At 44.4% G+C, this 25,849-nt stretch overlaps 1 protein-coding gene across 1 annotated transcript in view; it reads left to right on the top strand.

Annotated features, from left to right (window-relative positions):
* HCN1 (hyperpolarization activated cyclic nucleotide gated potassium channel 1) overlaps positions 1-25,849 on the top strand; it is a 436,901-nt gene that overhangs the window by 366,924 nt on the left and 44,128 nt on the right. Inside the window, exon 5 of the mRNA XM_075589049.1 lies at positions 3,859-4,005. Coding sequence (XP_075445164.1) covers positions 3,859-4,005 — 147 coding nt within the window. The remainder of the gene's footprint in view (positions 1-3,858; positions 4,006-25,849) is intronic.

Below are 25,849 nucleotides of genomic sequence, written 5' to 3'. Positions count from 1 at the left end.
GCCCACAATATGGGCATGGATTGCCACTTTGACAATGAATGGGCAAGTAAAAAAAAAACAACACAAAATACAATACATTACAATGAAATAAAAACAAGCAATTGCCAAAAAATGCATTGCTTGTCACAGTGCTTATCTATACCCAGAAAGGGGTATAGATAAACATGTTTGCAGTCAATGGGCAATTTAAAAAAATACACAATTAAATAACATACAATCAAAGTGTTACGTACCTTTGCTGTCTTCACCCTCTGAATCCTACTCTGTCAGCAACTCTTTACCCATGATGCAATGCTCCTAAAACAGCTGATGCGAAGAAGTCCATGATCATATGTTGATTGAAGATACATCTCAAGTAAGTTCTTCTTCTTCTTTCTCTTCTTCCTCTTCTTTCTTTCTTTTGTTCAGTCTTCTCTTCTTAGCAATGCAAAGGGGTGGAGATGTTGCCCTATCGTCTTCTGGGGCTCAAATGAGATGGAACAGGCCTTACTGTATATAAGGCCTGTGATATCATATGTCAGTGTCAAATGGTACACCCCAATCCGATTGGCTGGCGTACCATGTGACAGATCCCTTTTTTTTAAAGGATGTGATGTCATCAAAAAGGGATAGAAACCAGCCAATCAGGTAGTATATGCTTCCCTCCCTTTAAGATGACATCCCTTCAACAAAAGACAAAATGGCAGCCATCACTTGGTACACAAAGCAATCGGATTGGTGGATATACCATGTGATGCCTTTGCTTGTGATGTCATCATAAAGGGAGGTAAGATATCTAATCAGGTAGAATGACTCCATCCCTTTTTGATGACATCACAGCACTCCAAAAAAGGAAAGGCATCACATGGTATATACATCAATCCGATTGATTGGTGTAACATGATATGGCTTGACCTTTTTTCTTTGCTGAAGTAACGCCATCTTTGAGGGAGGGAAGCATATACTATTTGATTGGCTGACTTCCGTCCCTTTTTGATGACGTCACAGTCTAAAAAAAAGGGAACATGTCACATTGTACACCTGCCAATCGGATTGGGGGTGTACCATTAGACACTCAAATGTGATGTCACAGGCCTTATATAAGGCCTGTCCCATCTCATTTGAAGCCAAGAAGATGACAGGGAAACATCTCCGCCCCTTTTGGGTCAAGAGTTGCTGACGGAGTAGGATTCAGAGCGTGGAAACAGCAAAGGTAAGAAACACATTGATTGAATGTTAATTAATTGTGTATTTTTTTTAGGATGCCGATTGACTGTCAATGTGCTTATCTAAGCCCCTTTCTAGGTATAGATAAGCACAGTGACAAGAAATGCATTTTTTGACAAATGCTTGTTTTTATTTCATTGTAATGTATTGTATTTTGTGTCGTTTTTTTTTTTACTAACCCATTCATTATCAGTGTGGCAATCCATGCCCATATTGTGGGCATGGTTTACCACATTCACAATCAATGGCTTTATTGTAAAAATGCTTATTAATATTTAAATGTCGTGTATTTTGTGGCTGTTTTTTTTTTAGCTTCCCCATTCATTGCCATTGTGGCAAACCATGCCATATTATGGACATGGTTTACCACTGTGAAAATCAATGGGTAGAGGGGGTGGAGTTAGTTGCCATGGGGAGGGTGGTTAGGCTTGCCGGGTGGGTGGCAGGAGGGGCCGTTAACCCCTTTGTTACCATAGTGGTTAATAACCGCTACGGTGATTAAGGGGTTATTGGCCATTAGTTTGTTTTTTATTGTAATGTTGCTGCCTGAGGAGGATGGGGAGGAAGATGAGGATGGCCTTCATCCTGGCAGAGGTAGGTAGAACGTTAATTTACTTTATGCTGACTCGATAATGTTGTATTTTTAATGGGCAAACGCACTATTATCCAGGTCTGGATAAAAGGGGTGTGTGAGGGAGGTACTTGGCCCATGGTAGGTGGTTAGGCCTCTCGGGTGGTTAGTGGGAGGGGTTAACCCCTTCATTACTATATCGGTTGCCACTGCTATGGTAGTTGAAGCAGTTTACCCATCCTGCGACCTTCCCGGTATGCCTGACCACCCACCCTAGGGCAACTACCCCCTTCACCCACCCCCTCCACACCGCCCCGGTATGGGGTACAATTATCTCCCTGCATTGTTTAAATCTCGTACGTCATGTGACAGGGACATTTACATGCACATGAGATATCGACACCCTATACCAGGGCCTGTTTCTAAGGAAGCAGAGGGTCCCGAGGCTGAAATTAATGCGGTTCTGCTCCGGAGTCCCCCTGCTACAATAATCTGTTATTAAAATGTAAATAAAAAGAGCGATCGCATGTAAGAGTTGGGCATGGAGACACAGCTCTCTCTGTGCAGCTCTTACATACTGTGGTAAGATCGCAGCAGTACAACTTAGAAAAAAGCTGAGATAAGGTCACAGCTATCCCGAGCGGTATTGGCATTTTCCTTCCTCATGTTTTATGACTTGCAGTAATGCTTTCTGATTTTTTCTGATTACCGTGATAATAGAAATGTCAGACTGTGAGGTATGTCAAAACGTTCAATTTGGCAGTGATTTTATCGAAGCTACTAGAATGAGCCTCATAGTGAGATTCCAATACAGGAATACAACCACGTTCTTCACAAGCCACTGACATCCATAGGCAGTCAGTGACCCTCTATGGAAGGCTGTATTATCAATAGGAAGGACATGTCTTGGAAGGTAGTTTCAGTGAGTACCTTAAATACTCATCCCACCAATTATAAGGAAGGTAGTGACTTTTTTCTTCTTTTTAGGCAAACAATTTTTACTGAGCAGCATGCTAATAAGGTCGATATCTTAATGGGATAAATAAAATGAAACATTATGTTTTTAATTCTTTTAAAAAAAAAAAATATGCTACAGACTAAATAAAATATGCAGAATAAAAAGTACAGATTTTAGCAATGTGCAAAGCGAAGTCATATTATCTGCCCACAGCGCCTTCTAACTTCAAGTGGATATGCTTTTACATAATATTTACACTGTTGCTGTTCTGGGTCACTAAGATTGAACTGAATCTGCATAGGGAACTTCATCTACAGTACATTCACATTGCATGCCCAACAATCCACTAAAGGCTAAAAAAGCACAAAGGAAAAAATAAATGCTAGTATTGGCTTTGTATTGAGAAGGTGGATCAGGGCTGCCCAAGAGAGGTATGCAAAATATGTCTGGGAACAGCTTTCATAGGGTTAATGTTGGGTATAGGGCATTTCTTCAACCTCTCCTCACCAGAAAACAGTATTTCCTTTCCGTCTGAACATTTTCCATATTCTTTGCCTGAGATATTATGCAAATTGGAAAACTGATGGACATCTTTGTCACTAATGAGGTTGTTGAGACGTTTTGAACTACACCATTTTTTTTTATATTTCTTGAATTATACCGAATATTCACTAATTATCTTTTTGTAGATATGCTTAGCATTACACATTTTGTATTGATACTTGACCGAGCTGGCTTTTCCAGGCACGTTAATTAATTTCTGAATTGATTCCGGAGTGCTAAGTGCTACTTTGTGTGTTGAAATTTTACATTTACAAACCAAACAAGGACTGTGGGTGCTTAATGTTGTGGTATATAAAATAATTAATGGGCTATAGCTACAACACCTTAAGTTTAACATATAAATGGAGTTTGTATTATTTCTTTTAAATAAAATGAACACAATCAGTGACCAAAAAAGTGTTTTTCACTGAGAGGGATTAGGAGGTGGTAGCCAGAATAAGGGTAAGCCTAATAAACTTGTTAGTTAGTGGTCATGGCAGCTGCTGCTTGGCAGAGGAATTTCTTCTTTGTATTATGTGCTATTCACTAATTTATGAATGATGTTTCCTTTTTTTCACAGTACAAACAAGTGGAACAATACATGTCATTTCACAAACTGCCTTCTGATATGCGTCAAAAGATACATGATTATTACGAGCACAGATATCAAGGCAAGATTTTTGATGAAGATAATATTCTGAGTGAGCTGAATGATCCTCTGAGGGAGGTAAGAAAAAAAACATCATGGTAACCTACTTTTTACAATAACGTATGTGCCATGCTATGAATCTGAGATTAATGAGCATGTCAGATGGATGAGGATCTTTCCCATTGTTTATGATAGCATATGAATCTAGTTTTCACCAGGACACATGTGACTACTACTGCTCTACATTATATCCTCACATAGTCTAGAAAGCAGTTATATTTTAATAAATATCTATTAACTGGCGTAGACAGGACCGCTAACAGATTTCCCAGGGCCCAGGACTAGAGTTTCAAACGAGCCCCCCCCCCCCCTCCCTGCTGTATTGGTGGCCTTGCGAGTCCCGCCCACCCCCATTTCACGCCTGTATTTCTTTCCCCCCTCTGTCTCTCACTCTTCCCCCTGCTCTTCCTCACTCACTCACACACTGACTCTCTCGCAGCTCACCCCTCTTTCCCTCCCTCTCTGACACCCCTTCTCTTCTCTCATTCTCCCCCCCCCCCCCTCTCACTCAATTTTCCCCTCTCACTCAACCCGCTCCCTCATTCCACCCGCCCCCCTTGCCAGACACACACACAGATCCCCCCAATACCCATACAATTGGCCACCCCTACAATGCATATATATCCCACCCCCACAATAATTACCACCCACAATAATTACCCCCCCCCCAGAATAGACACACAATGCTCCCCAAATAAAAAAACACCACTACACCCCCCAGATACAAAGACCACTACACCTCCCTCCCACAGATACAATTACCACTTCACCCCCCTCCCAGATACAAACAACACCACTGACGCCTGCCTCTTCCCATGCCAGGCCTCACCCTCTCTTCCATACCTGGTCTGCCCTTCTCTCCCACCAGTGCTCACTGGAAGCTGAGCCCGACTTCTGGGCAGTCCCAGCTTCCGACGGGAGAAAGTGGCCAGGCGTGGGTAGAGACAGGCAGCAGTTAGGGAGAGCCAGGACCCGGTGGCAGCAACCAGAAAGCTGAACACAGAAGTTGGACTTGACTTCTGGCCTGGCCCCACTTGATGCACCAGCCGGCTGGGCCCCACGCAGCTACCTGGCACTTGTCCCGGCTGTTCCCCCCCCTGTCGGCGGCCCTGGTTCTCCATTATATGCTCACATACTCTAGAAAAATGTAATATATATTTACAAAATGATTTGCTTCAGCAACATAATTAAGTTTTATAGTGCAGAGGGTCCAGCGACAGCAGAAAACCACCGGATTGTTAGCACTTCTGGGTCATATGACAGCTCCAGGAGCGATTACATGATGCGACTAGATTCTGAATCCCGGGGACGATGTGTCAGAGCGGCCAGCCCGATCACCCTAAATGATTAACTAGGTATGTCATAAGGCACTGTAAAGGTTGAACCAACTTTTAAATAGTTAGAGAGAAAGTAGTAACAGTAAATCTGAGAATTTAACCTGATCTCTGTGTTAGAAGTTATTGCCCATAAAACTTCTGGTGTAAATCTGCCTTTCCCTCATTCAGCTCATATTTGGCTGTATACTAAACTGTAGTTTATTAGATTTACACAGGGCCGCCGAAAACATGCCCAGAGCTAGATTGCACTGGGGCCCTCCCCCTCTTAGCAACTTTGCGAGGCCCCCACTCTTTCTCTTACATACCTCATTCTCAGCCCCATCTATTCCCCACCCCTTCTCACCCCCCCCCCATGTATTTCTCTCCCCCCCTATTCATTCTCCCTATCTTACACTCTTCCTCTTACTTAAGAGGCGAGGACCTCTTCTCTCTCTCACTCCATCCATGCCTTCTCTCCCTCTTCCCTCCCTTCTATCCCTTCACCTCTGTTCCCTCCTTCTCTCCCTCTTCCCCCCTCTCCCTCTTCCCCCTCTCCCTCTTCCCCCTCTTCTCTCACTCATACAGTACACCCTCTTCCTCCTCTCACACTGTCCCTTCCCTCTCACACAATGCCCTACCTCCTCTCACTCAATTCAACCCCCACAATCCTGCCCTCCAACTCATCCCCCACTCAATTCCTCCCCCCTACTAGCCACACACACTTCCCCCAAACACATACACACAAGCCCCCACACCCCCACACAAAAGCCCCCCCACAAACACCTAATAGCCCACACACAAACACACAATCCCACCATACACACACACAATCCCCCCCATACACACACAACCCCCCTGCATTCTCCCCCCACAGACACAATTTACACCGCCAAAATACCCACACAATTCCCCCCCCCATACCCACACATTACCCCCCTCCCCCCCTCCCCACACACACACACACAATAACCACACATTTCCCCCGGTCTCGGGCGTGACTGTGGAAGTTGGGTCAGACTTTCGTATGGGCAAAACTTAAGGCGCCGACCGGTTGGAGACAGTGGCTCGCCACAGCAGCAGCTGGGGAGAGCCGGTGTCTGGCAGCAACCAGCTGTATGCAGAATCCCCCCCCCTACTCACATTTAGGCCCACACTCAACTCCCACCTTCCCCCTCCTACTGGCCACAAACATAATTCCCGCTCCAATACACATACAATACCCCCACCTACAAACACAAACACACAATTCACCCCCAACAAAAATACACAACTCAACCCCCACAATATCCACACAATACCCTCCACCCCACAATACCCACACAATTCCCTACCCACACAATTCCCTTCCCCACAATATATACATATACAGACACAATTTTACCTTGGGGTTCAAGGCCTCTAGTACCACACCGGTCGCACACGAATGTGGAAGTTGGAGCCGTCTTCTGGGCGGACCTAATTTTTTGACCCTACTGGTGAGGGCGGAGGCCAAGCACAACAGCAGCTGCGCAGAGCTTGGACCTGGTAGCAATCAGCAGCTTGGCAGCCAAACACAGAACTTTGGCCTGACCTCAACTTCCAGTGCCATCCTACCAGTGCCCCCTCGCAGCTTCCAGACCTGGAATAGTTGTTCCAGTTCTCCCCCTCTGCCGAAGGCCTTGGATGCACATAACATCAGCAGCACAGACTGGATTATTCCCTGAGAAACAACAAGCACCAGAATAGAGAAAATCTGATTTTATTCTAGCTGGGTGTGACAGAGCCAAAAAAACCTCCAGGGCAAAAAAAAAATAACCTGTTAAAGCAGTGTTTCAATTTGGCAAAACATTTCCCATTATCAGGAATTTCACCTCATTCCTGAGACAGACTTTCAAAAATTCAGATTTTTTTTAGGAAATCTGGTGTATTCCTGGTGATCTCAGGTAAGATGTAAAAGAACATCTATGTCTCTATGCTTACCTTTTTGACTGGTGTGATTAAGGCAGAAACCGGTAGGTGAAAGTTGCTCAACTGATATTGCATTTAAATAAGTTGACTAAAGCTCCACATTTTTTTGTATTGTTATAAAAACAATGAATTGTTTGTTACATTTTGGCTTACATACCTACTTTGCTTTGCGTTCTTTACAAAATGGTATTAATCTACAAGGATTTCCAGTGTTTCATAACATTTAGATAAAATATCCACATTAGGAACTGCTCAGGTTCTACAATATGATCACAAATAAAGGGTAGGTACAGTAGGTGCCCTCACAATAAAGGCGAAGAGCTGCCACGGGTACTCAGAAAGCCCCAGCGAGTTGCGGTATACAGTAGAAGAACCTGGGAAAATAAGAAGATGGCACTCCAGTGGTCTTGGTAAAAAATGAGGACCAAAACGGTGATCCTTGTATTTTTGCACTACTAAATATTTTTTTTGCCACGACAACTGGAGTGCCGCCTTCTTTTTCCCCCAGGAACTATAATATGATCAGCCAGAAAGTTTGAAGTTGCTGCTGGTGTCAGACTTGTTTATAGATTCAATTATAGATCCATAAACGTGTGCCGCCCTTATGTGCCACCCTTATGCAAGCACTATTAAGGATGCTCCCCCGCCCAAAGAAAAAAAAATGCCCCCCCCCCCAAATGTCCCCACATATTATTTCCCAAATCAACCCCCAGGTAGGAAACAGAAGGTCTCTGGAGCTGAACCACATAGATTTAGTTGAGTATCTCAGAAAGCACGGGGTTCCCAGAGCTGAAATGAATGTGGTTCAGCTCTAGAGACCCCCTGCTTCAATCATACAGTATGTGTATTAAAAAAAAAGAGAAGAAACCAGCAGTGCTGCTACACTTTGCCTCTTGCCACCTCCTGAGACCTGCTGCCCCTAGACCGTGGCTTACCACTGGCCTGGGAGGAGCAGAATTTGCTGATCAGCTTCCACAAGACTAAGTAGTGAGCAGTTCTGTTGTGATGTACACTGGATACATAGGGGCCTATTCACTAAACCACGATAAAATCAGTGCTTTGGCGAGTAACTTTGCATTATTTTACCGAACACTAAAACATGTGTGTCAAAACGGTATTCACTAAGAAAAAACACACTTTTATTATAGTACGGTCAAAAAATGCAAGATCGTTGCCAGATGGAGAAGTTCAAAAGTTTAGTCAAAGGAGGGCACCAGGTCTGACCCAGGATTGGATGAACCCAGGCCTGGTTCCAACCCCCCCCCCCCCCTGTCACTCAAGGGCACTGCTGGGTGTGGGGAAAACCCATGATAAGTACTGTCAGGCCTTCTCTTACCAGGGCTTATTGCCAGCGAGGACAGATTGGTAGCCAAAAAACAGTCCTGGCTACACTCTCCCTCTGATGGAAACTCCAATGTCCTAACTGGGACCGAAATTTGCGGGTACCATCCTTCAGATGCATATCCTAAACAGAACAGGAGAATCAATAACAACAGTATGAGAATCACAATGCAAAAGATACATGCTTTCCTGAATACAGTGCATATAACCTTGATTACATCACAGCAATCCATGAAAAACCCAAGTCCCTCCCAACATGGAGAGCCTAATTACTCAGCAGTAATGCTCCGAGTCTGGTTTCCTAACTAGTGCCCCAATACTATCTGGCACTGTAACTGAAAACACCCTTTTTGGGTGCCGCTTTGACACCTATTCGACTCTGTCCATATAGATGGACCTGCCTACCTTCCACACTCCAATGAGGTATTTCACCCGCTCCTCTAGCTGGTAGTAGGTACTCTTACTATCCACTTGATGTAATCGCTGATAACATCTTCCAGCCACTTTTCTTGGTTCTCATCGATTTCCCGCATGATAGGTTCTGGCACATACGGGTATTCAAATCCGTGGGCCTGGCTATAACGCTGCACCACATGTCTTTCTGCTCTACTGATTTTAGTGAGTCTACGGCCTTCAGCTTGGCATGACAGAACCCAGAATAAGAGCTCCTGTACAGGTGGTTCACAGTACCTTAATATGACCTCTTTTTGCTGCAATATCCTCAGAAGTATTTCATGTTTTCTACGCCTAAGAGCCTCAGCGGTTTCCTTGGGGCCAAATTTTCCCTCCGCCCACCAGTAATCTACTATGTCACCCTCTTCCAAGATTAATCTGGCTCCCCATATGAGGTTGCCGCATGGGAAATCGCACTTGGGACAGAGGCATTTGAGGTACCTCTTCCCTTCCACCTTCACTACAAGGAGGCCTCCCGGCGGACAGTAGTGCGCAAAGTCCATCTCGCTAGACATGATCAGATCTTTCTGTAAGCACGGACAAAGGAGTAATGGTAAGTTAACTTCTCTCTCGCCAGGCTCCAAATAACTGAGGGTGCGGTTGGCCACATCCGGCTCCTCCTTTGTCTTCAGCAGTCATTGGGTATTGGCTGTCACAGTGTCCCCTCACTCTGGTGGAGCTTAGAGGGGGCACACTGGGACGGGGGAGTGACTACGACTCCTGTCTGAGCCAGTCACATCGCTTGGGTGGGGTCCTGACTTTCGCGCAACACCCTTGCAGAGCTTTGCAAAAAGGCGTGCAACTTTCCTGCAAGCCTCCCACGCAGTTCCCATTCTTGGCAGGAACCGCCATTTTAGATGATGTGACTCACGTGGTGCATTCCCGGACAAAGGAACCTCCATTTTGAGCACAGTTCTTTCTCCGACCCCATGGGAGTCGCGATTCCGGCAGGATTCCGTTCCTTGTAGGTCTCCACCGCAGATGGTTAGCTGTCTACCGAGTATACCCCAGGCTAGCAAAGCTCCCTCCGATACTCTGGACTCGTTCACGGTCCATCACAAGTACTCTGTGGTTCCTGTCTGATGATGGCTAGTTGTACTCTGGGCGTTCTTCCAGCAGAGGGGCATAGGCACATCAGGTGCCCCTTCTAAGACATGCCCTAGCAGTACTTTTACACCATCCTGCTGCGGCACGGCCATCGCAGACCCTCCCCAGATGCCCCTGGAACACGTTAGCCAGGCCACCCCCTTTAAGCATCATACGCCTACCAGTCCTCAGGGTGACTCAGACCAGCAATAGCCTGTCCCACACAGTTCACCCTATGGATCAGCATAGGCTGCAGTTCATGTGACACTACACCTAGCCTTCCTTTCTTGTCAGTACTTGCTCTGAACGCGTATCTGATAACTTTCAGCCTTGCGTCACTGAAAACCTGTCCTGTTGAGCAGTATCTCAGCAGCGCCTTCAAATGTAACAGTGTTTCCCCCACTCGATGGGAGATTCTGCCATTACTGCGTGTGGTGCATGCTACCTGCTGGTAAGCAGGAGGGCTGAGTCGTCCGCTGATGTTTGTGGGAACACAGGACAGGTTTCTGGGGTACGTACCCAGTATTGTTCTCTAGCAGTGCAGCGCTCTCCTACGATAGAAACAATCCCTCTCCTTCCCCAGTAAGATCACACACCAGTCAGGAGGTATATGAAACAGGAACGGTTTATTCTGTTCAGCTCAATCCAGTAACAGCAGGCCTCTGCCCTATGCAGTCTCAGGTGTTGTATCCAGCTGTAGGATGGTCCCTGGACCAGCACTACAGTTCAAGTGCCCCCACAGCAATCATTTCTTCCCTGATCCTCCCTCTATCAGGATCAGGGGAAAGGTGCACACTCACTCTTCTCCAAGGGGAAGAGGAACAGGGAAGGCCAGTATTCAGGCAATCTGTGTGTGACCTGCCCCTCTCAAGTGGGAGAGGCAGTGACTCAATTTGGGAGGCACTCCCCTTAAGTACAGCCAGGAGGAGGGCACCAGGTCTGACCCAGGATTGGGTGAACCAAGGCCTGGTTCCAACTCCCCCCCTCCCCACCTCCTCTCACTTAAGTGTTTTCCCCACTCCCAGAAGTGCCCTTAATAAGTACTGGCAGGCCTGCTCTTACCAGGGCTTACTGCCAGTGAGGCCAGACTGGTAGCCAAGAACCAGTCCTGGCTACATATAGTTTATATATACTGTATAAACCTGCACGCCCCTTGGGAATTTTAATGGAATTATTGCTCTTCTTTGGGGGGTGGGAGGTGGGTTTAATGCACATCCACACTATTTTTTCTGAAAACTTTTATATAGAATTAACTAATATTTAAAAAAGATATCGTCCTAAGTGCAGCAAAAAAATTTGCTGAATCAAATATATTGAATAGAGCCCTTAACATTTGTACATATGTATGTTATGCTTTTTGTGTTTTTTTTTTAGGGTGTTTATGTTGAATGCTCATCCCTTTTGGTACATATTTTTTTGTAAGGCACTGGACTTAGAATTAAGGAGTTTATCCAGTAGGCCTGTTTAAACAGGGTCTACTAATTATGTCCATTGTACTTGTTAAAGGCAGCGACTGTGGGGCTGGTGTCCAGTAGCTGGGACAGGCTAGCAGACAGGTGGCAATGGTCAGTAGACAGGCTAGATGCAGACAGCAGGCAGGTAGCGGTGGTCAGGAACAAGCAAGATTTTGGACAAGTGAGGAGGCTTGTGTCCGAATAGGGTCTGGTGCATGAAGAGAGGGAGACCGCAAAACGAATGAGGCAGCAAATTTGATCACAGGGGAAATCCACAATTATCAGGCAAGGTGGAACAGCAAGGGTAGGTTTATAAAGGGCTGGCTCCGTATAGGGACAGGTACTGGCATTTAGGTAATCAGCCAGAAAAGGCAGACGTAACGGCTAGGAGTTCCTTATTCCCAATGTCATAATTATTCGCCACTGATGACATTTAATAAGAATAAAATGCACAAGGGTGAAGAAGCATCTTCGGTCCAATCCTTTGAGACAGGATGGCTCTGATAGCAGTGTCAGAATCATAAAGATCTACAGTACTATGAATGTAAGTTCAGGGTTCAGATGAATGAGGGCAGGAGCAGAAGTGAATGGAGACTTCAGTCGTTCAAAGGCTTCATTAACTTCTGGTGACCACTCAAAGGGAAAATCTTTTACAGGGGAGTTTGATAACGGGGTTAATTAGATCAGAGACATATTTAATGTAGCGTCTATAGAAATTGGCAAAGCCAACAAACCTCTGAACATCTTTCTCGTTCTTTGGAATTGGTCATTTCACAACGGTCTGTATCTTACTAGGATCTATATCAACCTTTCAAGAGAGATAATATAACTGAGAAATTGCATACAGGTCTTTTCAAACTCACATTTCTCAAATGTTGAATATAATTGACATCTGGAGCAATTCGGACATGTTTTTGATGATCCTGAAGACTATCCAAGATAATCAGGATATCATCCAGATAAGCAACTACAAACTGATCCAGGAGATCTCGAAGAGCATCATTGATAAAATTCTAAATAGTGGTATGAGTCTTGCAGAGGCTGATAGATATGACCAAGTTCTCACAGTGGGTTCGGAAGACCGTTTTCCACTCATGCCCCAGTTGGATTCAAATTAAATTGTAAGTTCTCCGGAGATCAAGCTTAGTAAAGATCTTAGCAGATCTCTGCATCTCGAGGAGTTCTGGTATCAAAGGTAGTGTGTATCTATTTTTAATTGTGATGTTGTTCAACTCTAAGTAGTCGATGCAAGGGCATAAAGAACCATCTTTTTTGAAACCAAAAAGAGAACAGCCCCAACAGGAGAGGTAGAAGGTTGGCTGAAGCCTTTGGAAATATTTGCTTGTAAGTGCTCTCGCAGAACTTGTAATTCAGATTCAGAAAGGGAATAAATTCTTCTGAATGGAATAGCAGCACCAGTCAGCAATTCAATTGGACAGTCATATGGTCAGTGTGGAGGAAGCTTATCAGAATTCATTTTGTCATACACATCCTGAGATTGTTGACGTGCGGGTGGGGGGGTGGGTAGGGTACCTGAATGGGTGGAAGAAATTTCATACATTGCTATCCTATCAGGTGAGATGATTGTGATCAAGCAACAGAGTTCACAATGCTCGGAGGGAAAGGTAACAGTTCTTGTTTTCCAATTAATTTGAGGGTTATGAAAAATGAACAACGGAATACCCAGTACACGTGGAAACTGAGGTGAAGGAATGAGGTTGAAAGAAATCTCCTCTTGCTGACCGGGCTAAACAATGAGAGTTAAATTACTGGTTTCATGGGTAACAGGAATAGAGCTTAGTGGAGAACCGTTGACTACTTCACAGGAGAGTCTTTAGGTCTGAACCGAATCAAATTATATTTGGCAAATTTGAGGTCTAGAAAATTAACCCCCACACGCGTCAATCATAACAGTGGTAGAGATGCATTGAGTACCTTCCTTAATAATAATATTCAACAGGAAGTGAGGATGCTTGATAGTAACGTACCTATCATCTTGAGTGCTAAAGAAAATGGGTTGTGTCAGAGAGTGTAACTGGTTGGAGTGGATGGCATTTGTTCTTTGTGGACCTTGAGTGGACGAAGGCTTATTAGGACAACTTGCTACATACTACCCAGATTTGCCACAATACAACCATAATTCTTTGGAGCTATGTCAATTTTTTCTTCAGTCGGGTCCGGATTGCGGATTCCGTGGTCAGACGTACTGCACGGACACACTTTATTCGAGCAAATACCCAGTATGTACCTGGCAGATACCTGGAATGCGCCGCTCCTCACCTCTGACAAGCCCCGTTGCGTTTGCCTTCCCAGCCTGGGTTCATGCCTGGCTGACGGGCGGCTGATCTGTTAAATGATAATGATTAGGATTTAATAGGCTGCAATGCTTCGCGTGTCTACCAGATTGCATAAATTCATGAATTGTAATGCAGTATATATATATACTGTGCAGTATTGCAGCCAGCGGGAATAAAATGCTTCAATCCCTGCCTGGAAAATAACCCAATGCACTCGGGCAGAAAACAGTCACAAACCTCAATACACCCGGGTATACCCGAATTCGTGGGACTAGCCGAGCTCGAATAAAGTGTGTCGCCAGTGTAGCCATTCAGGATTGGAGAAGGCAGAGTAATCTGTAGACAAGCCGGGGTCAGGATTGGAGACGGCAGGGTAAACGATATCCAGGCTGGGGTTTGGCAACAGGAAGTCAGGTGCGTAACGCTTCAGTGTAGAAGCGGCTGCTCGGGTGTGGCCTCGGAGCGGGAGCGGCCCATGATGAAGGCCTCTGCAAGGGGAGAATGCAGACCGGCCTAGGAACACTGAAGGTTAGCACTGGGGATCCAGCGCTTCAGCACAGGAACCCGGAAGCAGGCCTCTGCAAGGAGGATATGCTGCAGGGTACAGGAACAACGATGCAGGCCTCTGCAAGGAGAATATGCAGCAGCTAGCAGGAACAACGTTGCAGGCCTCTGTAAGGAGAATATGCAGCAGGTAACAGGAACAATTAATCTTTAGTGCTGAGGACTCCAGCACTTCAGCACGGGAAGCAGGAATGGCTAAGGCAAGGATGCTTGTGGCAAACAACGGACATCCAAGTGAATCTTGGTATATGCTCAGCAATGAGTTAAAGGGAGAGCCCAGTATAAGAAGGGCAGATAGCCAATCCAAAGACAGGGGTGTGTGGGAATTGCTCCAATGCCAGAGCAGAGAGACAGAGCTGCAGTGATTGCAAGCACAGGTGATACTGATTGCAGATACAAGGGGGCGTTGTCTAGAAGCTGCACAGTTCTGTAAGGAATGGGTTTCGGCTAAACCCAGGAGCGGAGTCCATTCACATCCTCAAACAGTATCCACTTGTATTTGTTCAGCTTCTGGAGCTGGGGAAACTGTCGTTCTTAAAACACTTGAAGTGGAGAAAGTAGTTGAACTTCTTAAACCAGTGTTGACTCAGCTGAAATCTTGTCTCTAGTCCTCTCTGCAATTCTTCGATCTATCTGAATATTGAGGTGAACAAAGTCTTCCAATGCAGTTGGAGCATTAATCCTATCAAGTTCATCCTTTATCTGACCAGATAGGCCTCTGGGAAATTGAACGTATATGCTGATTCACATATATACACAAATGTTCCCAGCACACAATGTAAATGAGAATCAGCCAAAGGTCAAATGAAAATAAAGAATATATTGAGTGAACATAGGTAGATGCAACAATGAATTGCCACTAGATAAGGCATGGAGAGTACATCTCTTCAAACCAAACTAACAATGTCAAACTAAAGGGGAGAGAAAGAATGGAGGGAAAAAAGTGAAAATACAAAAAATATAAAGGGGAGGGGGGACTACATAAAACAATCGTAAAAGATAAGGTGATATATACAAGGGGGGCAATATTTCGGGCCTAAATCGCCCCTTCTTCATGCCCCTTCCCTTTTGTACCTCCAAACAAAACCTCTCATCTATATCAATCACTGTTATTTAAATATGCTTACAACATGAACTTGATATATAAAATCCAAATAAGGACAATCTGAAAAATATGCCTGCTAACGCAGAGAAACACCTGACTAAATCACCTATATAGTTAACGCAGTGTTAAATAAGTATTTAATCCGCCCTGGTTTTCTCAACACTATACAGAACAGTTTAAATGGTAAATATAGCTGTATACCAACGTTGCTATCTCTGGAAAAAAGAATTTCTATAAGACACCAATGCTAAACAAAACTTAACTGCACAACAATTCTGTAAGTCACAAGGTGCTATTAGAGCAAGAAAAAAGTAAATAACATTACGAATCCTCAGTGGTTGAGTGCAAAGAGCTGTCAGGTAGTCGGTCATCTGTGGCAGTCTGTCAGACTGAGTAACAGCAAATGTTAACACAACTATATTGACCTTTTGATAATGTAACCCTCTGTTGTATCTGTATCTGATGATTACAGATATACAAATGCAGCCACGGGTATCCGAACACTTGCCTTGGAAAATCTGGGGCAATCTCCCAGTAATGCTACAACATTTCTGTGACATTTCTGCAGACAGACTAATGGGACTGCCAGGGACCCCCGCTGTGTTAATCCGATGGGCCATTAGTCTGTCTGCAGAAATGTCACAGAAATGTTGCAGCATTACTGGGAGATTGCCCCAGATTTTCCAAGGCAAGTTTTCGGATACTCGTGGCTGCATCTCTAGCATGATTTATGTTCAACCATCACGCTAAATTGTGGTATGAGCACTTTGTTGTCTGCACCTCATGCGCAGCCTCGCCGCGCTGATCCGCATGGACCTCGTTTGTGGTTAGACAGAATTATTATTTGTGTTGTTGCCGTTCAGTGCGTGTCCAGCAGGTGGCACATTGAGTATCTTGGCCTATGATACTTTCAATGCTACAGTTCAGTAATAACCTAGCAGGTGTCTGAAGATAAGATAAATTGTACACCTGCCTCTTTGTCTAATGACCCTGTACATCTCTACTGTTGCAGTTTCACACTTTAAACCCAAATAAAGCTAATGTATGTTTCTTGGTTTATTGTATCCTATAAATCTTTGGTACTTTGGTGGTATAATGTTCTATAACAGCTTGATTATTCAGACAGGGATATAATAGAACCCCCTATCAATGTTACTGCCAAAAGCTGGGAAGCCGAGTTATCACAGCTGTTATGTTGGAAATCAGAATTGCTGCCTCAGCAGCAGGGGTCTGCTGAGAATAGAGACCAGTAGCTACTCATTATGCATGATCGTTACAGGTCATACATGCAGCAAAATTACTGGAATTTAAGCTAGACTCAGGCTAGATGATTGAGTCATCATCCTTTCTGTATTGACCTTGGTTACTTGCGTGGCTGGTAAACTGAAAAAGCCTTATTTTTTCATGTGGTCCGATGGCCACAATGTTTTACTAAGATATGGACACATTTTTGAGAAATATATACAGTCTGACATAGCAAAAGGGCCTCCTTGGGTTGATTGACATGTTTTTAAACCATACACACTGTGAGTGTTAATTTTTATGTCATTACCCAGATTCCCTTGCTGCCATGGACGAATTGTATGCTAAGAGATAATGGGGAAAGGCAGGTGTGAGCACCTGCCTGAGACATGTCAATATGCTCATAAGTGATATTTTTATTTGCTGTACACTGTACAGTAGAGGGTTTTTGTCACTTTTTAACTTGTCATGATGTATTTTGTGTCTGGTTGTAGCACCAGTACTACTACTGGTAGTGGCTACAACCTGACACAAAGTGAGTTATAGTGAGAAAAAAAGTTCACATTGTAAAGCCAATAACTATTCTCACACTGAGACCCAAAAGGTTAAAACCTGTCTGTGAGTACATTTACTGGCCATCCACTTCTTTAACCCAGGTTGTGCTGAAAAAGCTGTTTAATGCTACAGGTACAGTATAAGGGGATCCATGTTAAAATGGATAAGAAGCAAAAACTGACAAACTGTGAGTGGTCATTTGATGTCATTACCCAGAATTCCTGGCTGCAATGGAACCACTGTATGCTAAGAGATAATGGGGAAATGCAGGTTTGTGGACCAGCCTGAGACGTGTGAATGTGCTCATCAGTGGAATTTGCATTTGCTTTCATAGTACGGCGGAGGATTTTTTACTTAACCAATCTGGTTGTAATACTAAAAACATTTAGCTCATACTATCGTCTAGTCCCTTTAATATATTTGATTACTGGTAAATGCTCCCCCCCCTCCCCCCACTGATTTTCTCAATGTACACACCAAAGGGCATAAGAGAACCTTTCATTTTTATGTTAGATGGCATGTATGTTATCATTTATGCGCCGCCACCACCCTTATTTATTAATCTAATTTATACTCCATTTTTGCATCCTTAAGTAAATATAACCTGTTAAGTCAATCCGACATGGAACAAGGAATATACCACAAGTGTTCAGCAAATTGAATTTCTCATACAGTATGTGCCACTCTGTGACAGTTTATATTATAGAAATATTGTAACCGTACAAAGCAATCTTTCAGTGAAGGAAACTGATTGACTAACTTATTCTGTTTTGGATGAAAAGCCTCCACATATGTTCAATTATCTATCATACATCACGTTTGGAAAAAAAATGATAAAAGAATATGTTTTTTTGGCTGTCCTCCAAAGCATGATTTGTGTCATTAGTTTCTTTCATGCTGCCTTTGTAAAGGCCAACTATGTTTAAAAATCTTAATACCGGCTCTACTGCTACAGAATGCCAAGCCACTGATTTTTTTGTAAACATTACAAAATGCATTCCAGTTTGAGATCCAAGATTCTGAAATACTCTAGCTACATTTTGCTGACCATTTCTTGAAACAATGGTAAAGAGTAGGTCAGAAAAAAAGGCAACTTTTTTTTATACATTATAGTCGAATATACACAAAAGAGTAGAGATGGGCAAATCCGCCCTTAATCCGTTTCCCGTATTTCAACCCCAAATCAGTTTTGCGGTGTAAAATCCGCAAAGGGATTTGGTCAGTTTTAAACCGCGCAGATTTATAGAAAACGCCATTGGATACAACCTGTGGACAGATTTGTAGAATCCGCCAACGCATTGCTGCATCCGTGGATGGGATTCTACAAATCAGTTCACGGGTTGAGGAATCCGCAGAGTCTATTGGTAATAATAATAAAAAAATCAGCGAAACGCGAATCGGCCTTTTTCAGATTGGTTCGCTGAAGGGTGCGGACCAAATTAACCGGCTGATCCGCTGCAGATCCAAATCTGCAAAATACATTTCCCCATCTCTACAAAATAGGTTGAAATAGCAAACCCTTTTTGTTCTCTGTTGGTCCTGTTTTGAGTTGCATGCATGTACTATAGTAAAAATTATTAATATTTGTGTGCTGCACTCTCCCTAAAAATATTACAAGGTATTTAGATAATTGCATAATTTATATGTTACTTATTTGTTACTTATATATTCACTTTTTTGTGAATATTGATATTCACATTAAATGTTCATGGTGCGCAAATGTTTGACATATGGCATAAAGAATTCACAAATGTATGCATTGATTTGTGTATACAGTATCTTGTAAAGATCTAGAACTACCCATATACTGTACATATAGAATAAATAACATTCTTCAGTCCTATGCCTATAAATTGTTGATCATTTTAGTTACCTGTTATGATTACAAAATATGCTCATTGGTCCCGTTGTCTCGGTTTTGGTTTTGCTTCCAAAAAATGTTCAGGTTTTAGTTTTTCCAAAACTGCATTGATTTTGGCTTTTGAGTATGGCAGGAAAACAAGAATTTGATCTCAAAACCATTTCAAATGTGATCTGGACATTTTGTCTGCTCCAGGTGGACAGATGTAGCTGGCCACGTTGTTCCAAGTGATAACGCAGCATATCCAATTATACCAACTGATCCTTCGTTTTTCTGCTGGGCACCGATATTTGTATTGAAATCTCCCACAATGATGTTGAGGGGACAATTCACTTTGTTAATGAAGGCAATAGAAGTGTATGCGCTAAGCTGGCAGTACTCTAGTATTGTATCACTATAACCGTATCCCTTCTGGTAACGACCTTGTGATACCTCTTGATAAAGGTGCAAATGTGGGGGCATGAGGACTTGGGGGATGGGAGATGAGATGAAAAGACAGTTGGGTGGAGGGACTTTGGGTGATAAACCGCCTGCCTCACCCATCTGTAGTATTGGGTGTACCTGCGTGTGCTAATGCACAAATCTAAGTCTCGTAACACATGGAAATTACAGTTTAAATTACATGAAACACTAAATTAATCGAAACAAATCCCCCTGGTTCAGATGCAGGTTGGCAACCCAACTCAAAACCAAAGGGATTAAAAGAAGCACTTAAATGTAAAAGACCAATGAGGTAGGTAGTTCTCAGTAATTAAAAGTCCAGCTGTTAGTGTGTTGCTGTTGTTGCAGCCCCAGGTATCAGGATAACCAAACCTCCAACATGAAAAACCTCAAACGAAAGAAAAAAGGTGCAATATAGCAAAAATATTCTTTATAGGGTTTAAAGCAATAATGCATTCAATGTAAGAGTAAAAACAAAGACATTGCCTGGTGTAAGGGACTGCTGCTGATGGACCCGATGTACTGGGATTCAGTCCTTCTCCGTGAAAGTCTGTCAGGTCCTTTAGGTTAGGTGGGAGCCAATGTTTTCCAACTGATTCTTTAGCCGCTGCTGGAGTGGTCATCCTATGGGTAGTCCCTCAGTGGAGTCTCACTCTTTGTGCTGGGTGTGATGGATGGCGTTATCTCTCCTCGGCCGAACCCGGAAATGACATCAAACATGACACATCACTGCAACATCGACGGAGGATCCCCTGATCTATAGCTGAAGTCTGTGACCCGCTGGCAAGGCTCAGAAACAGCTACGGGAGGTCTGCTCAATGCTGATAGTTAGTCCAAACAGCAACGGGTGATCTGCTCAGTTCTGTTAATAAATCCTACATGTTTCACCAACGTTTGGCTTCCTCAGGGATTTCCATTGTTAAGTTGGTTGATTTAATGGTAGAAGTTTTCACTTCATTATTCAGTGTGACTTGATGTTTGGGCATACACTTGGATAATGAAGCTTACTCCACTGATTCTTCCATTTTTTGTACCTCTGTATTATTATATAACAGGTGTCCGCTTTTGAGAAGGCCTTCATCTTTTCTTCTTACTTCACTAAGGCCAACAATATCCCATTTAATCTTTTCAAGCTCGTCTTCCAGTTCTTGCAGTGTTGCTTCACTGGAGAGACTCTGCCAGTTGTAGGTAGCCAGACTGAGGTTTGAATAACAGCTTTTGCTTAACCTCCAGGGATTCTTAGCATCCTCTGTCTTCTTCCTTAATGCAGTGAATTCCAGGGACAATCCAGCCTCCGGAGAATGAGGGCCATTGCTTTTCAGTGTATTTCATGTTTGGGGTTTAAGGCCTTACTTGCCATGTCGGCCTCATTTTCATGTTGGCAAGTACCTTTCTCACTTTAGTCGGGTACATTGTTCAAGCATTCATAGTATGGTTGAACCTATCAACATTATAAAAAGTGGTACTCTACATTTTCTTGAACAGCTTCCCACCACTTTGGTAGTGAGATAAGGATTTGAGGGAAGGCAGGTGAAAACGTGCCGGGCTAATGCATAAAGGGACAGTGCTGAAGCACCAGTGGGTGCAATAATGCCGGCTACATCTGTTGGTTGACATGGGCGGCCATGTTGGATTCTTCATGAGGAGCACCGGTGCCAAAAAGGGTAATTATCTCAAGAACCAAGGGGATCCTCGACACTAAAAATAGCATGTTTAGAACTATACTGTGAATATGTGGATTGTATTCTACAAATCAGTTCACGGGTTGAGGAATCCACTGAGTCTATTGGTAATAATAATTAAAAAAATCAGCAAAACGCAAATCAGCCTTTATCAGATTGATTCGCTGAAATGCACGGACCAAAGGAACCGGCTGATCCACTGGAGATGCAAATCCGCAAAAGAAATTCACCCATTTCTACAAAATAGGTTGAAATAGAAAACCCTTTTCATTCTGTTTGACTCCATTGTTCAAAATATGTAAAATAATCCATTTTCAATTTTTCCGGAATTGCTACTTTAATAATATGCATCACATTCAGTGTTTCCCTTTTTCGAAACAAAACACCTCTAAGTTAAAATGTCCATGCTTAATTAAATATAAGAAATGTTGATGAATAAGCTTCCCACTTTAAATACATTTACCAGCACAAAAGTATGATTTATTTGCTTTATCATACACTGTAGATTTGTAGAACCAAGTATTGTCTAAGAATACATATGATTATTAATGATTTACTTGCTGTTTCAAATCTAACAGCTCTTGAAAATAATTTTTTTTACTGTCGTTTCCGACAAAGAAATAGTCTTCAAACGTGCTACAGCATAATCTTTTCTTGTAGTCCAGTCTGGTCTTGTCATGTCTTGACAGGAAGATAATTGCATAATAACTCAACTTGAAGCTGGTCAATTGACAAACATGACAAAATAGAGATGCAGCATTCATTTGATATAATATTTTTAGTTTATACATCTGTAGCCCCCTGTAAACAGCACGGGCTATACATATCTTTCTCCTACTGTGGTAAGTCCTGTTAAGGGCAGGCGCCAGTAGTAATCATGGGTTTTCCCCCTTCACGCCCTGCCTTTAGTGATAGATGCAGGCCCCTGACTCTGCTGCAGGCATGAGACAGAGGGGAGGTCCTGCTGACATCATGAGAGGTGGGGCTGACTCTATTTAGGAAGCCGTTCCTGTGGGTGCAAAGCTGTTCTGTTCTAGTCCTGGGAGTTGGAGGAGAGGAGCGCGACCGCAGTGGAGGTACCGGAGCGGGCCCGTTTCGTACCCATACCCACTGGTTGTATCGCAGAAGAACCCAGTGACTCCCTTGCGGAGGAACCGATCGTGATATCCTCGGAGGAAGAGGTTGGCGTAGCATCAGTGGTGATGCTCCTACCGGCGAACCACCCCAGCGGTGACAAAGAGGAGCAGACGAGTCCAGACACCTTCCGACAGCGAGCGCTGGTGCGGCCTGAGGCCTGTAGAAGTCCCACGGCCATGGTGACTCCCAGTGCGGCAGAGATGGCGTCCGAGACGACTCCGGAGGACCCTAAGATCACCAAACAGCAGCGGAGCGGTAAGGAGACCCCACCACCCCCTTACACCCGCCAGGCGAAGACAGCAACCGCGGAGGACGAGAAGGAGAGGCTTGCGGCCTACTTGTCCGTCCGTGAACCGGATGCTCCACTACCGCCCCTTCCGGTCCTCGACGTACTTCCGGTGCGTGACCACGGAGCGGATAGAGATTCCGCGGGCACCGGCGATGACGTCACTTCCGGGCCCGACGGGAAGAGAGGCCCGGGAGCGCTGTTCTACCCACGGAGAGTAGCCATGGCCACTGCAATGGCCACTCTGAAGAACCGAGGTCCATCTAGAGAAGCGCGGAGTATGGCGGAGAAGGCACCCAAGAAAGGGTCCCTTGGTCGCGGTATTATCCGCTTGCTGGACACTGACTTGAACATTGCCCCTGCCCCGTCCCCTAGCTCCATCGCCCCAGCCACTTCCCCTGCCCCGTCACGAGTGTTGTCACCAGGACCTCGCGGGGATAAATTGAGCAAGTACCCCAAATATTCCAGAGATTGGCGGGGCTGGGAATTGAGTGATGAGGGGTCGGATGGGGAAATACCATATGCCAATGTGATACGTGTGCCTAACCCTGTGCCGTTTTCTCCTACAGCTAGAGGGAGAGCCCGAGGGTCCCACACTCCAGCAGAGGCTGGGTCTGTCAGTTCGGTGGTTCACAAGATGAACCCTACAAGGTATTTCAACGCCAAAGGGAGTAGAGATTGCTCGCGCTCTACAGAGGCGGGGACGTCCGGTGTCTCGTCCCAAGCAGAGTCAGAGGTAGAGAACACTAGCCATTCCACAGAGTACGAGCACCGTGACAAGTGGTGGGCACCCCTGTTCACTGGGTACCACGAAGGTATGGACCTTACGCGGTTCCTGCTCATTAAGAACAACATAGTTGATCATTGGTAGGCGGCAGGTGCCTTTACTCCCCAGGAGGTAGAGGACGAGACAGATCATAGGTACCGGGAGATAGAGCAGAAACTCATTCAGCCCAAGGGCCCCAGTATATTGTATGACGAGATTGCTCTTGAAGAACCAGAGTTTTGGGTACTGCCAAGCAGGGCGGGTCACCGTAAGCTCATTAAGTTGAGCTGAGCCGACAGAGCCATAGTGGCTAGGTATAGGCAGTCCCATGGATACGAATACCCTTATGTGCCTGAGCCCATAATGAGGGAAATAGAGGAGAGCAGAGATAGTTGGCTCCGAGAAGCTGTACGAGAATATCTGCGAACAAAGTTTGGTAAGGCAGGTTACCATAATGAGGACAGGATCAGTGAGTTGGTCCGGATATGGAGTATAGGACGGTGCATATACATGCACAGCATAATATATCGGCCAGAGCATGGGTCGGTACAGTCCTTCTTTGTTACCATTACGGATCACAATGGCAGAAAAGTAAAGAAACCTGATCCGAAGCATTACCATTAGGGTACTCCACGTTGGGAGTAACCGGTTTTGTATTACTACCTCATGGGAGCATATGTTATGACTACCAAACTGCATGATATGGGTTTTGTTTCCCAGGTTGTTCACTGCAGGATGGTACTGCTAAAGTTAGGTCCAAGTGGGGACCATTGGATTCCACCAGAGGGAGAGTGTAGCCCCCTGCAAACAGCACGGGCTATACATATCTTTCTCCTACTGTGGTAAGTCCTGTTAAGGGCTGGCGCCAGTAGTAATCATGGGTTTTCCCCCTTCACGCCCTGCCTTGAGTGATAGATGCAGGCCCCTGACTCTGCTGCAGGCATGAGACAGAGGGGAGGTCCTGCTGACATCATGAGAGGTGGGGCGGACTCTATTTAGGAGCCCGTTCCTGTGTGTGCGAAGCTATTCTGTTCAAGTCCTGGGAGTAGAAGGAGAGGAGTAGCTCGAGCTCTCCTCGGGGAGCAGGAGAGAGAGAGAACTCTTGCCTACTAGTTGGAGAGTGAGCAGAGCTCCGGTGGACCAATGCCCCTCACCCTGATGAGGGGGTGATGGGGAACATCTATCCCCACCCAGAGGATACCCTCTGAGGTGGGCATTGGGGTATTGAGGCCCCTCACAGACCATCCTGTCGGAGTGCATCTTGGAGGAAAGGAGAGGAGAGGAGAAGGCCTGTACACATTTGGAGTGCCTTGTGTGCTGCTGCTGCTATGTGCTGCCAAGGCTGCTGTGTGCGAGCTAGAATCAATAAAGAGACATTGCTGATTTTACCAAAGAGACTGTGTGTGATTCTGGAGCATCCACCCTGGGACCAGGTTTATCTCTTCTATACGGGTCCTACCCCATATCCCTGAGAAGGTATAGAGGATGGAGGCGCTGCACCACCACTAAAGAATGAGGAAACTACCCCAGAAGCCTGGTCCTGTGTCCCCAACATCATCGCGGGAATCTCAGGCCCTCCTGTTACCGGCAGGTACGCACCACTCAAGCACATGTAGCCAGCCCTCACACCCCCTAGATATAGCATCTGTGTCTGGGGGGGGGGAGAATATGGGTTACACATCTAGTCCTCTTTTCTACTGTTTTGTTTATTGTAATATTTCTATCACATGCTGAGATATTTCAGTGCTTCCAAAGTAATGTATATTCGCTCCTTTTGAAATTGACGAACTTAAACCTGATTTGTCATTGTCTATTATAAGTTACATGCATCCTTTATTGTGTGTTGTTGGGGAGTTATTTGCAGTGTTACAAATGGAAAAGTAAGAAATTGGATTAATCAGACATTATCCAATAAAATCTTTCTGTGTTGAATCTATTTTGTCACTTTTAATAAACTTCGGTATATAAAAAGTTAAAAGGTAATGTCATTTTTAAATTACTGAGGGTTGTTACCTAAAACAAGAATAGACATTATGTTCCCTGAGCTAACACAGTGTCTGTTGCATCTTAGAAATTACGGTAGATTGCACAGAAATCTTCTTTTCCCAGGCAGCAACTTTATTTTCAAAGTTTTCTCAAAGTCAGTCCTTAAACTTGAAGATTAACAAACAACAGAACTGTGACACTCTGCAAGATTTCCAGGATATGCTGTTTCTGCCATGAAATATATTTACTTAATCTTCCATTTCACTTTTGGTTTCACTTCATGCAGAATCATAGCCTTAGTAGCCACGTTTCTACATTATCAGCACATTCTCTTTGCCAGTAT

This window comes from Ascaphus truei, chromosome 1 (assembly GCF_040206685.1).
Source record: "Ascaphus truei isolate aAscTru1 chromosome 1, aAscTru1.hap1, whole genome shotgun sequence".
Taxonomy (NCBI): Eukaryota; Metazoa; Chordata; class Amphibia; order Anura; family Ascaphidae; genus Ascaphus; species Ascaphus truei.
This window is presented reverse-complemented; position numbering and strand designations above follow the sequence as displayed.